Source organism: Mesoplodon mirus (genome assembly GCF_964341445.2).
Source record: "Mesoplodon mirus genome assembly, chromosome: 3".
In the NCBI taxonomy this organism is placed as follows: domain Eukaryota; kingdom Metazoa; phylum Chordata; class Mammalia; order Artiodactyla; family Ziphiidae; genus Mesoplodon; species Mesoplodon mirus.
This window is the reverse complement of record NC_138978.1, coordinates 41850031-41863202: the sequence shown is the minus strand read 5'-3', so window position 1 is coordinate 41863202 and position 13172 is coordinate 41850031. Positions and strand designations below refer to the sequence as shown.

The window sequence follows — 13172 nt, the reverse complement described above, 5'->3', positions numbered from 1 at the left end:
CTCTCTGGCTTCATTCCCTCTCCCCATCACACCCCTCACCTCTTCCTCTTCCTTTCTATCCCCACCTCAGCCACACACCTTCCCTGCCTTCCTCCAGGTTGTTGCCACAGCCTCGCTCTGCCCTCTAGTCCCCCTCCAGCCTCCAGTTTGTTCTGACATCACAGCTGGTTTGATGGCCCTAAAGCATAGCTCCAGTGGGGCCCAGTCCCTCCCCGTTGCCTAGAATAGTGGTTCACAAGTGTGCTCTACAGACCCTGGGGATCCTTGAAAACCTTTCAGGTATCTGCAAGGTCAAAACTACTTTCATAATAGTGCCAAGATGCTATTTGTTGTTGCAAAGCAACAGTGGGCAAAACTGCTGATGCGTTAGCGCAAATCAAGGCAGTGGCGCCGAGCTGCGCTAGCAGTCATTGTATTCTTGTTGCTCTGCACTCACAGTTTTTAAAAAATGCCGTTTTCACTTAAATATGTCCTTGATGAAGCAGTAAAAATTATTAATTTTTTGAATCTCAGCCCTTGAGTGCACATCTTTTTAATGTTCTGCGTGACACAGTGGAAATGCTCGAAAGCACTCCTGCTGCATACCAAAGCACAGCGCTTGTCTCAAGGAAAAGCACTTGTGAGGTTGTGAACTGCAAGCTGAACTACCTACTATTTTCATTTTTCCTTGAAAGAATGACTGCCTGATGGTTAGTGAGGCTAGAAAGTAGACAGGCACTGGATGTTGGAGGGCCTTGTAGGCCGTATTAATAAGCTTGGATGAACTGACTTCAGCCTTTTTCAGCTTTTTATACTGTCCTGCTCACACAAATCCAGTCCTTTACTCCTACTTGCTATTTCTTTCTTTCTTTTTTAAAAAAATTAAGGTATAATTGACATAACATTATATTAGTTTCAAGTGTACAACATAATGATTTGATGTTTGTGAAATGATCACCACAATAAGTCTCATTAGCATCTGTCACCATACATAGTTACAGAATTTTTGTGTGTGATGAGAACTTTTAAGATCTACTCTCTTAGCAACTTTCAAATATGTAGTACAGTATTGTTAACTGTAGTTGCCATGCTGTACATTCATCCCATGACTTATTTATTTTATGACTGGAATTTTGTACCTTTTGACCCCCTTTACCCCCAATCTCACCTACCCTCCACCTGCCACCTCCAGGAATCGCCAATCTGTCCTCTGTAAGCTTGTTTTTTGGTTTTGTTTTTAAGATTTCACATATAAGTGAAATCCTGCGGATCATATAGTATTTGTCTTTCTCTGTCTGACTTATTTCACTTAGCCTGATACCCTCAAGGACCATCCATATTGTTGCAGACTGCAAGATGTCACTCTTTTTTATGGCTGAATACTATTCCGTTGTATGGATATGTGTATGTGTGTGTGTATCTCCCACTCTTTATCTGCTCATTCATCAGTGGACACTTAGGTTGTTTACTTATCTTTGCTATTGTAAATAATGCTGCTGTGCACATGGGGGAGCAGATATCTTTTCAGGTTAGTGCTTTCATTTTCTTCAGAAAAATACCCGGACGTGGAATTGCTACGTCATATGGTAGTTCTGTTTTCCTGCTTTCTATTTCTTAAGTACACACTCCCTTTACCCCTGGCACCATTCCTGTTCTCATTCCTTCCACCAGGTGATGCAGTGACAGCTCTGAAGGCTGCATATGATCCCAGAATCAGAACCGAGGAAGAAGATGGGCCTGAAGCTAGACCTTTTGCCCCTGGGAATCTTACCATCCCAGCCCTGTTTGAGGCCTGTTGTGAATCACCACCCCTCTGGCACCTTACTGGGCCTCAAGCTGCTTTCACTATAGTTGAGTGAGAGACTGCAGTCTGCATAATGCTGCCCAGCCGCACTACACACTGGACTCTGCGGCAAACCTGTGAAATACCTTAGCCCCTTGGAATCACATTAACAGACCGTCCTTTGATCAGGACAAGCTGATTTCACAGGGGGCTCCTTTCATCCACCGTGTGTTAAATTTGACTAGCTTCCGTTTGAGTGTACCCTTGACCTTGTCCCCTACGTGGTAATGATACCATCAGAAACCAAATCAACCAACTAATAGGTCAGACAAAAGAAGAATACAGTAGCCTTGTCCTAATACCAGAACTGCCATGGAATAATGTGGTTGGACTGTCTTGTAGCTCATCCTACAAAACAGGCCAAAACACAAAATACAAAGCTATCTCAGAGCAAGGAGAGGAAACTTCTGATAAATTAGATTTTAGATTAATATAATAGTGATAATGTGGTCGTCATGCCCTTGCGTTTAAGCTGGAGCAGTGCCACCCAAGCTTTTGGACATCGTAGCACACAGAGAAAATGATGTTGTTCAGCCTGGTGAGAGGATCAATATGTCACTCACAGCACATCAGTGGGGAGGCTCTGTGCTAAGGTTTCTAAATAAAAGCATTCTTGTTGGTGCCCAGCTCACTCTGACTGGCTGTCCCCTTCTGCCTTTCAGCATTAATGTTTAAGTATGCTCTAATAGTTAAAAGCTTGAATTCTCAGCCAGACTGTTTAGATTTAAATCTCAGCTCTGCCACTTACTAGCAATGTGATCGTGGCAACTTACTTAATCTTTTTGCACCCAGTTTCTTCATCTGTAAAATGTGGATAATAATTATACTTACCTCATAGAGTTGTGAAGGTTCAGTAAGTCAGGAGATGTAAACTGTGGTATTTGTAAAATGCTTAGAACATCGCCCGGCATGGAGTACGCACCGTGCCAGTGTGTGTACTGCCACCACTATTACTACTGCTTCGGAGAAGGAAGTGTCCCGGGCTAGTCTCCCCATTCCTCCTCACTGCTTCCTCCTCTGCTCAGATTTCTTAGTCTTGGCCTCTTCCTTAGGAGTGTCCCTCCCCCTTCCTTTCATTTCCTCAGTTGCCTTTCGTTTTCTCAGTTCTCCATTTGTTTGGGGGCCCTCAGCCAGCTGATGACTGAGAAGGCAGATGAATTGATAATTACCCTCATCAGCTTCCTGTCACCACTATTCCTTCTCTAGAAAGCTCTAGCGACTGAGGGAACTAGCTCTCACACGTTGGGAAGTGAATCATAGATCTTGAAAAGAACTCTAGGGTGGTTGGGAGAGGAGCATGAGCTAAGTTGGTCGAGCTGGGTTAGCCAGCAAAGTCATGTTCTTGGGGAAGAATGATCGTCTTTGGTGTGACATACCAGATGTTGAGCTGGTTAGTTCTCTCTAAGCTCTACCAAAAGGTGGTGAACAGATCTGGTGCCTTTGGGGGCAATGTGGCTCATAAGACCTCATCGAGAAATGACACAGTTCTTTCAGAAGCGGGGCCTTGAGGTCAGCTTGTGGGCTGAACAGTGGCTCGGTACTGGCATGTTAGGAATATCTGTGGCTCTGGTAGTCCCACCGGGTGAGACCCCTCAGCCGCTCCTCACCTGCTCTGTGAGTCCTCTGGGCCCTCTCCCCATGCAGGAGCCAGGTTGGTGGTTGGATCTGTATCTTTAGCACCTACTACGCCTCGAATGAATACCTGTTTTACAAAGAAAGGAGAATATGCATCCCTACACTTATTTTAATGGAGAAAACAAGATAAACTTATGCCTAGGAATAGAAACACATAATAGTGATGATGGTGATGATACTGTGGTGGTGAAGCTGCAAATGATCTGCCCCTGCTCACCCCTTCAGCTGACTTGTCATCACTCCCCACATACTCTATGCTCCACCCAGCCTGAACAATTTGCAGTGGCACTAGCCGGCCATGATGCCTCTCCTTCAGGCCTTAGCTCATTCACCTCCTCTGTCTCTCTCCCCAGCCCCCACCCTGGCTGGTTCCTGCTCATCCTTCAGGTGTCAGCTTAGCTGTCCCTTCTTCTAGTGACCAAACTGGTCACTAGTGACCTATAGTGAGTTAGCCGCCTGTCTTTTGCTCCACAGCACCTGGTACCCCTGTCATAGCACTTGTCCCACTGAATTGAAATCGTTTTACATGTCAGTGGATTTAAATTCCGTAAGGGCAGAGACTGTGTCTTCTCTTGTGTTCTCACTCTCTAGCACTGGACAATCAGTAGGTGCCAAATAAAAAACAGTATTTGTTGAATGAGTAAGTCAGCAGTGCTTTCACTTCTCCTTCCTTATTTGATCCTCACAAAAGCCTTGTGATCTAGGGAGGCCAGGCCTTACTCTGACCTTATTTTGTATATGAAGAAACTGATACTCAGAGAAGCTAAGCAACTTGCCAAAGCTCACACAGTGTGAAGACCAGGATTTAAAAGGGTGTATCTCAGGTGCAGATGTTCAATGCGTTATTTGGGGGTTTTTTCACAAAGTTTTTCCTTTTAAAAAGTAACATTTATAAAGATAAAAGTTAAAATGCCATTTGTTGTTTTTCCAAGATTATAAAAATTCAGGGCCCCAATATTCCTGAAATGTTTTTTCTTTACCTACTGTTGAATTTCAATATAAAGAAATCTAGGTATAATTTGTAAAACTGTACAATCGGACTCTAAATTCCAATGTGCGTTGGAGAAATGTTACTGTGTATTTTGTTAAAAATGAAACTTGACTGAAACAATAATAGCACTTTAAAAAAGTAATAAACATCATTGTATACAATTTGGAGAATACTGGAGAATATAAAGAAGAAAATAAAGATCACCCTATCACACAGAGAAAACTACTATAGATCAGTTGTGACCTGGACTTGAAAGGGCAGCATTGTGTTTGAATCCAAGTTAAACCACTAACTAGATGTTTGGTGTTTGGTAGATAATTTAACCTCTGAGCCTCAGTTTCCTCACTTGAAATATGGTGAAATACTTACTTTGGAGATTAGTGTAAGAATTAGAGATAATGTATGTAAAATACCTGTGCTTGGCACATAATAGGCACTCTTTCAGATTGTAGTAGTTTAACAATTTTGTGTATTTCTGTCTAATCTTTCTACTCTGTTGTATGTGCATACAGACTTATGCATACATATATGTTTTTTTGAAGTGCATTTATATTAAGTAGCTCACTGGGTCCTCACAGCATTACTGGAAAGGGCAGGTATTATTTTTAAACCTAACCTGTAGATGAGGAAATGGAGACTCTAAGAGGTGAAGTAACTTGACCTTGGTGCTACGTCTGGTAATATCTGAACCAGACTTTCACTTAGGTCTCCTGATGCCAAGCCCATGAGCCTTCCCTGTCAGCAGTGTCCTTCCTCTCCAGCTCTACCTCCGCGGATACACAAGTAGTGGACCGACCGCCAAGCCTGGCGCAAGGGGAAAGTAAGGGCTGGAGGCAGTGAAGTGCTGGGAGCCTCCATGCCAGCTGAGGTCTGTCTACAGACATGAAGGAAGTGCTCACTCCCTCCTCTGAAATAGCAGACACATCGCCCAATCCTATAGCAAATACCAGGCTTCTTGCTAGAAAGTTAAGGACCTTTTGAGTCATAGGGCTTTGTTGAGAGGGAGTTTATCAGGGAATTCATAGACTGAGTAAAGCCTTACTCTGTGCTGCCTGCAGGGCAAAGGTGTACCTACGTTTCTTTCAGTGTGTGCACTCATTACTTAGAGGGCCTGGGTGACAGGCCTGCACCTAACCCCGAGGATGTGCGTCCTCTCATATCATTCTCATTTCAGTGCACATTTTCCGATGCCTGATACATGTCTGACACCACACCACGACTTACAGGAGACACAGAGATGAACAGGCAAGGATAGCCCTGGCCTTTAGGAACAACAGAGAGAGCTCAAGGCCAAATAAAACCAGTGCTCTAGTATAGCTGCTATCAGGGTGTTTGGGAACAGAGGATGGAGCACCGGGTTCGAGTTCTGTGCAGTAACGCCATCTATTTGCATAGATTTCAAAAGTGTTTGTGCAGACCTTAACTTAACTCTAAGGTGGGGAGACTTTTGAGCTGGGTTTTGATGGCTGAGAGGAGTTCTTAGGCCAAGGGAACGAGGTAAGCCAGCTTGATTGTGGAGCCTCACACCCTGAGGAAGCCTTTCTCAAATGATTGCATGCATAATAAACTAAGGTCCCAGTAGAGTGTGTGGACAGGCTCCAGGTGAAGAGCTTTCAGCTCTTTGGTAAGATTATGACACATCTCCATCCCGCTCCCCCGCTGTAAACAGGGAAGTTAAGCATGTTCTTTTCACTTCAGTGTCTTCCTACATTTTTTTCTTCCTAGTTTCAAAAACAACTCTCCTTCAACAAGTTCTGTTTCCAAGGAAAGTCTTAACCATTTGTCCCTTCTGGCGCACCCTCTTCCATTGAAATCCATGCAGAATAGACCAGGTACTCGATCTTTTTGTGTGTGAAGCCATAAAATCTAATATCGTGTATGCGGCAGTGCTCAGAGGTATGCTTCTTCCACGAGAGGCTCCCTCAACCCTGCTGTGGTGAAAACCAAGTATAAATTGCAGCTAACGGGGTTTTCTAGCTAGAGTCATAAGTGTGTCTGAGCGTCCCCCATGAACTATAACACCGCCAGCTGTCTTGCTGCTCCTTTCCATTGCTGCCTTTGGCCTGTTTTGCTTGTACTTCGGCCCTCCTTCAGAGTGTGGGCAGGGGAAGAAGGAAGAGAAGTGAATCCCAAATCTGTCCCCTCTGCACTCAGCTCAGTGCTGGTGAGAAAATAGATGGGGTGGGGAGGGGTGCCACTGGACTGCACTCAAGGGCAGGGCAAGAGGGACAGTGGTCCCCCCTTCTCAGCCTGCTGTCCCAATGGCCAGTACCCCTTTCCTGGGGTCCTGGAGATGAGTGACCCTGTGTTTTATTTCTGTAGAATTTCTCACTATGTTGGGCAGCTTTTTTCCTTTTAATTTCCCTTGGTGAGCGTGGATCTTTGGCTGCTGATGTTTAAGTTCAGTTCTTTGAATTCATAGCATGTTGCAGTCCCCAGGTATGTCTTGTGCTTGAAGCTGTTGGCTAGAGCAATACTTTGAGATCCTCTGTGGATTCCTTTTCTCCACGTTTATCTTCTCTAAAGTGTAAATGAAAGTCTGCTGTCATCAGATCCTAAAAATGGAAGGAAGAATGCACCTCAGTTGAGCTGTCAGACACTTTGCTGCTTAACCAGGTTCTGGATTGTGGTATTGAAACGCACCATTGTTCTGTGTGCTTTCTCCTAATGGTTGTGTGTACTTGCTTCTGAGAACAGTATGCAGTAGACATGCGTAGGCTCTAATCAATCTTCCTGAGCAGACTTGCCATTTTTCTGATCATGTTCAGCTGGGGTCCTCTGAGAAGAGAGTAGGCCTTTCCCCTCAATGGGCAAAGAGCCAGCTTCCATTTCAAAATCTCAGAAAAAAAAAAATCCAGCAACCCAGAGCCTGTGTTTATTGAAGGTTGGTCTAAAAGTCTCTCACATTGTATGCCCCATCAGTGCTCGACCGCCTCTATTTTAGAAGGATGTAAAGGTTTAATCACCCCGGTGGGGATTTAGACCCAGAGACTTCAGAGAAATCTTATTATTTCTAACTGCAGGCGAAGAGTATTAAGGCTCCACTCTGGATCAAGGGCATGGCATGTTCTATAAGTAATTTATCTTTAACATGGGAAGGCCCTTACTCCAGTGTCTTAGAAACAGGACTGTGATTGGCTGCTGGTTCATTATTCCTCCTTTTCTCTTTGCCCCTCTCAGTCTTCATGCTTATTCTTTCTGTCCCCACCCTTTCCTGCCCAATCTGTCCAAAGTCTGAATGTCTGCCTCACAAATCCTCCCTTTAAGGTGGGGAGCCAGGTGCTTGCCAGAGAGATAATGTTTTTGCAATAAATGACTGCATCCAGCAACCCGGTGTAGACCTGTCAACTGCAGGCTTCTGCCTCCTCTCAAATAAGGAGCTGAGGAGGGAGAGTATGCGCTGGCCTCCCAGGCACTCAAGTCTGTGCTCTTGGACATGAAGACATTTAGGGCCATCCTCAAACCCACCCCCTGCCCTGTTGTAACGTCACAGAGGCAGCCTCCACTGAGGGCCTTTTGAGTCCCTACGCACATCCACAGGGATGTTACCGAGCAGCGTGTAATTTCATTTGCGTGGACTGCCCCCCGCCCCCACAAACCCACCTCCCTTCCTGCTTAAGCTCCCTGGGTCCTGCCTTTCTGGTGCTGAGGCTGAAGGAGGATGTCACATGTGGGATTCTGCTTAAGGATTCATTGTTCAGTTTGGGGGCAAATCTAAATCCATGTGCTAATGAGCTTGGTTACAGCAGGCTTCTGCTATCCTCTTTTAATCTAGCCTATCTGTCTGAGTTCCTTTCCACAGTTAATGATCTATAATGGTTTTGCTTTTAGTTTTGCCTCTTGGGTCAAAACAGATAAATAGCCCTCATAGATATTTTAAAAACGTGAGTGTAAAGCTCCTGGGACCCCCCCTCCTTTTTTTCCTTTTGGGTGAACTTATAGCCTGATCAGTCCAGTGATATTTCCCTTCTATCTCCTCTTTTCTCCCAGAGATGGGCAGCAGTGAACCCGTTCCCATTGCAGAAAGTGACAAGCGGAAGAAGAAGAAGCGGAAGGCCCGGGCCACTGACTCCTTGCCAGGAAAGTTTGAAGGTTGGTCACTCTCTTTGATCTCTTAGAGCTGGGTTGCTGGCTTCCCAGGCATGGGAGGAGTGTCCTGGTAGCCCAGGGGTAAAGGTCATAGGATGCATCATCTTAGGGCCAGCTTCATGGTTCTCCGTGTGATAGGCGTGAAAGATAGGGGTGAGAGAGTTTACGGAAAGGGGTGATAGAGAGTGCAGGGATGGGAAAAGCTCTTGGATGGTGCACAAGCCTCCTCTGAATGGTCTGAGCATTTCATCAGGGAACAGAAAGGCCAATGTGTCACAGTTGCACGTGGAGTGAGATCGCCTGGTATGCTTCAGCTGCTTTTCAGATGTGATCTTTCCCTCAGCTGGTCCTGAAGGAGCTGCCGAGAGGTGGAACAGCCATGTCAGAGGAAGAGGGAACATCAAGGGCCATGGCTGCAAATGAAACTGAAATCTTCTAGGGAATTCCCTTACGGTCCACTGGTTAGGACTCTGTGCTTTCACTGCCGTTGTCAGGGTTCAATCCCTGGTTGGGGAGCTAAGATCCCGCAAACCACATGGCGCAGCAGAAAGAAAGAGGGAGAGAAAGAGGAGGGAGGGAGGCAGGGAGGGAAGAAGGAAGGAGGAAAGAAAGAAAGAAGGAAAGAAACTTCAATCTTCTATAAGCAGAGAATTCAGCTTATAGAGATTGCAGCTACTTGTGCTGGATGAGTTTAACTCTGTTTTAATAGTGCATGTTGTGTTCAGGGGACACGCTGTTGAGTCGTCAAACATTTTGAACAATGTGTGTGAGGCACCAGGCTTAGTGCTGGTCCTGTTATCACTGGGCACCAGATGGGATGAAGTGACTCATTGGACACTCCTGCGAAGGACTGAAAGGATAAGTAGCTACTCCTAGGAGTGACCAAGCCCCCATCATCTATTTTGTTTCTTTCATTGTGAAACTTGAAATAGCTTCTCTTTACGGTCCCTCTCTCCAACACTGCAGAAGTACTAGTGAATTGACTGTTTTGTAGAGTGGTCCTAAAAACAAGCCCTTTATGAGTCAGGAATATTGGACCTCCAGCCACCAATCTATCCTGACACACACAAAGGCTAATACCCAAGTGTCCACTGTAAGAGAAGCACGTCATTTAAAATACTTACAAACAGCTGTGAGACCAAACCTTGATGGAACCAACAAGGTGCTTAGTGTAGGTTTTGTCTGTTTGTCTTTAACAGTAGATGTGTGTGTATGGCAGAGGGGGTTGGGGAATGAACAAAAGTCCCAAGGTTTTTTAGAATAGTTTCCAAATCAACAGGTCTTTCTCTTTCAATGAACACGAGTGTATTTCCTGTTATTCAGGGATGGCTTGTGCAATTACGGGGTTTCTCATGACTAAGAGTGATAACATCTAATTTCATGGTTAAAAGTATTCTGCCCAGTAGTCTGTGGGTTTAAATGCTAGGCTGCCTCCAGAGGAAAAAGCTGAAGAATGGAGACCAAGGGAGGAGAGGCCTCGGCAGAGACCATGATAGAGCTATGGCTTCCTTTGGAAGGGGGTCAGAGAGCTCGTGCTCTTTGTGAGGAGCGGGCCTTGGGCAGGCCACCTAAATATACTTTCACCCAGGCCTATTGCTGTGTTAGAACCGCTCTGACTCAGCACCCTAAAAACCTCAAGGCATCCGTTTGCATCTTATTTCTGTCTCCTATTTCCTGTCGGTGACTTCTGAAAATGTCTCAAAAACCTTGCGACTTCCATTGTGTGTCGTATAAAATAAAACAGTGCTTTATTCCCCTTTGTAGCACCAGTTCCTAGCACAGAGCTGGGCACATAGCAGGTGCTCAACAAATGAGTAAATGAATGAGTGATGTCCATTCAAATCACATCCCTTCTGTGAGGATCCCCCAGACTCCCTCAACAGATTTAACCTTTCCCTTCCCCCGCTCTTTTTTACTGTGTCTTGTCCCTCTGTGATAATAGAGTGCTGACCACTGCCTGGTTTATTCTGGGGTCACTTGTGTATGTGTCTGTCTTCCCCACTGGATCGTGACTCTCAAAGGGCAGGGACTATACTTTATTCCTCGCTGTGTCCCTGTCGTAAGTCTAATATGTCGTCTGGCACATAGTAGGTACTTGGGAAGCATGTGCCGAATTGAGCCTCTTTCACTGACCTCATCTCTAAAATGAGGAACAAGATCCTTCAGCGATGTGGCCTGGTTGTTGTGAGGCTGAGTCCCAAGGCGGCTGGGAGCACTAGCCTCTCTCGTCATTAAGCGCTGTGGAGTCCTCGTGTGCCTGCGCTGTCAGACTGGGGAAGCCAAGTGACACAGCTCTTCTTTCCTTCTGTGCAAAGGGGCGACTCATCTTGTTATTCTTCTCACCCATTTCACCTCTAGATATGTACAAACTGACCTCTGAGCTGCTTGGAGAGGGAGCCTATGCCAAAGTTCAAGGTGCCGTGAGCCTGCAGAATGGCAAGGAGTATGCTGTCAAAGTGAGTGTCTCATCTGGATGCCAGGCTTTACTTTGCAGGTAGTCAGTCTTAGCTTGTCCTAAACCAGTTAAATTTTATATTCTGTGATATAGTGGCTTAATAAGAATGGGAGCTCTGAAGCTGGATTCACTGGATTCACTGGTTTCTCTGCTTACTTGCCGTGTAACATTGGGCAAGTTACTTAACCTCTTTGTCCTTCAGTTTCCTCATCTGTATAATAAGTGTAATAACAGAACCCATATAGTATATAGTATTGTCATGAGGATTAAATAAGTTAATATGTTTGAAGTGCTTAGAACAATGCCTCTAATGAATGAAGTTAGCTTCAGGGAGCAGACAGTCAGATTTGGAATTAGAGGGCCTATCTGAATCTCTGTTTTGACAAACTACTACTGTTTGACTTGGGGCAAGTCACTGAACCTCTTTCAGCCTCAGTTCCCGCATCTCTAGAATGAAGATAATAATACCTGCCCTTTCTGTCTCATGGAGTAGTTATGAAGATGAAAACAAAAATGAACTGGTAGAAGTAGAAACATTTTATAAATTACAAGATGCTGTACAAGTGATGTACAGCAATGTGGTGATGAGGACCGAGCACTCAGCTTTGTGGCAGGAGAGGTGACTTCCAGCTGCATGACCGTGGAGGGGCTCACCGTATCCCTCTGTGCTTCCGTTTGCCGACTCTCCCTGGAAGAAGGGATGGATCTAGAGCAGTGGTTCTCAAAGTGTGGTCCCTGTACCAGCAGTACCAGCATGGCCTGGGAACTTGTTAGAGATACAAATTGTCTGGCCCTATCCCAGACCTCCTGAATCAGAAACTAGGGGTAGGCCCCAGCAACATTAATTTTAACAAGCTGTCCGGGTGATTCTGGTATCCAGCAAAGTTTTCATATCATCTGCCGGAGCCACCAGGTCTAAGTGCTGCCTCATGTGGGCAAACCCAGCCAAATTGGCTCCTGAAAGAAATGTTTCTTCTTTTAACCAACTGGTCATAGTCCTAGTCCCAGCTGGATTTATAAAGGAGAACACTTCTGCTAAGCCATGTCCCTTTTTGCTGGAGTGTTGCTTCATATGGTAACAAAAGCATTATCTCAATTACTTGTTGGAAACAGATCAGTATAAATTACAAGTAACTTAAAAAAAATACACATGCTGGGCTTCCCTGGTGGCGCAGTGGTTGAGAGTCCGCCTGCCGATGCAGGGGACATGGGTTCGTGCCCCGGTCCGGGAAGATCCCACATGCTGTGGAGCGGCTGGGCCCATGAGCCATGGCCACTGAGCCTGTGCATCCAGAGCCTGTGCTCCGCAATGGGAGAGGCCACAACAGTGAGAGGCCCATGTGCCACAAAAAATATATATATATATGCCTAAGTGTGGTAAAAAACACAAATATAAATTGATTTTCAAAGATGTGAAGACATTTATGGATGACAGCACTACTTCTTCAAGGCTGCCCTTCCCTCATGCTCCGTGGCATCTTGGGGCAAACACCAGACCTGGGCTTGGCAGTTCTTTGGTTTCAGCAGTTCTGCCCATGTCTCACCTCTCTTCTGTTCTTTGAAAGCTCCCCAGACGTGAGCTACTTCTCCAGCCTGGCTCCACAGTACTTGGTTTTATTAGCACTTTCCCTACAGGCATCCAACTGATGAATCCTAGAGTCTTATGGTTGGAATAGAATTTCAAGGTAATCGGGTCCTCAGCCTCCCCTGTAACTCTTCACATAGTTTTCCGTGTTTGGCACCCGCCACCCCCATCTCTGGTAGCAGGGCTCATTACCTTCTCAGAAAAGTATGCCATTGCTGAATAGTTGCCTGCTTGAAAGTTCTTCCTGACTTTGATCTGCTTGGTGAACAAACGAGCTGAATAGCTTCTGTGCCCCAGCACCTCACCTCTCTGACAGCTCAGAAAATGGGTCCAGTGGTCTACTAACAGACGTGTACTTATTTAGAAAATTACTTGATTGTGGATGTTTGTGCTGCTGCATATTGGAGAAGTGTGAAGTGTCCTTGACAGCAGTCTTGGAATGAAGGAACCAGATGTCTGCCCACTCCGCACATGGGACTATAAGACAGAGCCAGCTCTGCAGAAGACTTGCCCACAGGCTCTACTAGCAATGGTTTGGGGCTCTGGATGGGTCTGTAGAGATGTGCACAGTCAGCCAGTCCCTGTGTAAACCACC

At 45.6% G+C, this 13172-nt stretch overlaps 1 protein-coding gene across 6 annotated transcripts in view; it reads left to right on the top strand.

The window, feature by feature from the left end:
• The window catches only part of MKNK1 (MAPK interacting serine/threonine kinase 1), a 53994-nt gene that overhangs the window by 22559 nt on the left and 18263 nt on the right, over positions 1–13172 (top strand). For 5 of the 6 annotated variants that reach the window (XM_082615887.1, XM_082615888.1, XM_082615886.1 and 2 more), the window contains exons 3-5: positions 6174–6280; positions 8439–8540; positions 10896–10993. In XM_082615887.1, the coding sequence (XP_082472013.1) occupies positions 6265–6280; positions 8439–8540; positions 10896–10993 (216 nt within the window). In that variant the 5' untranslated portion in view covers positions 6174–6264. The remainder of the gene's footprint in view (positions 1–6173; positions 6281–8438; positions 8541–10895; positions 10994–13172) is intronic. The other variant, XM_082615890.1, reaches the window with a different exon arrangement.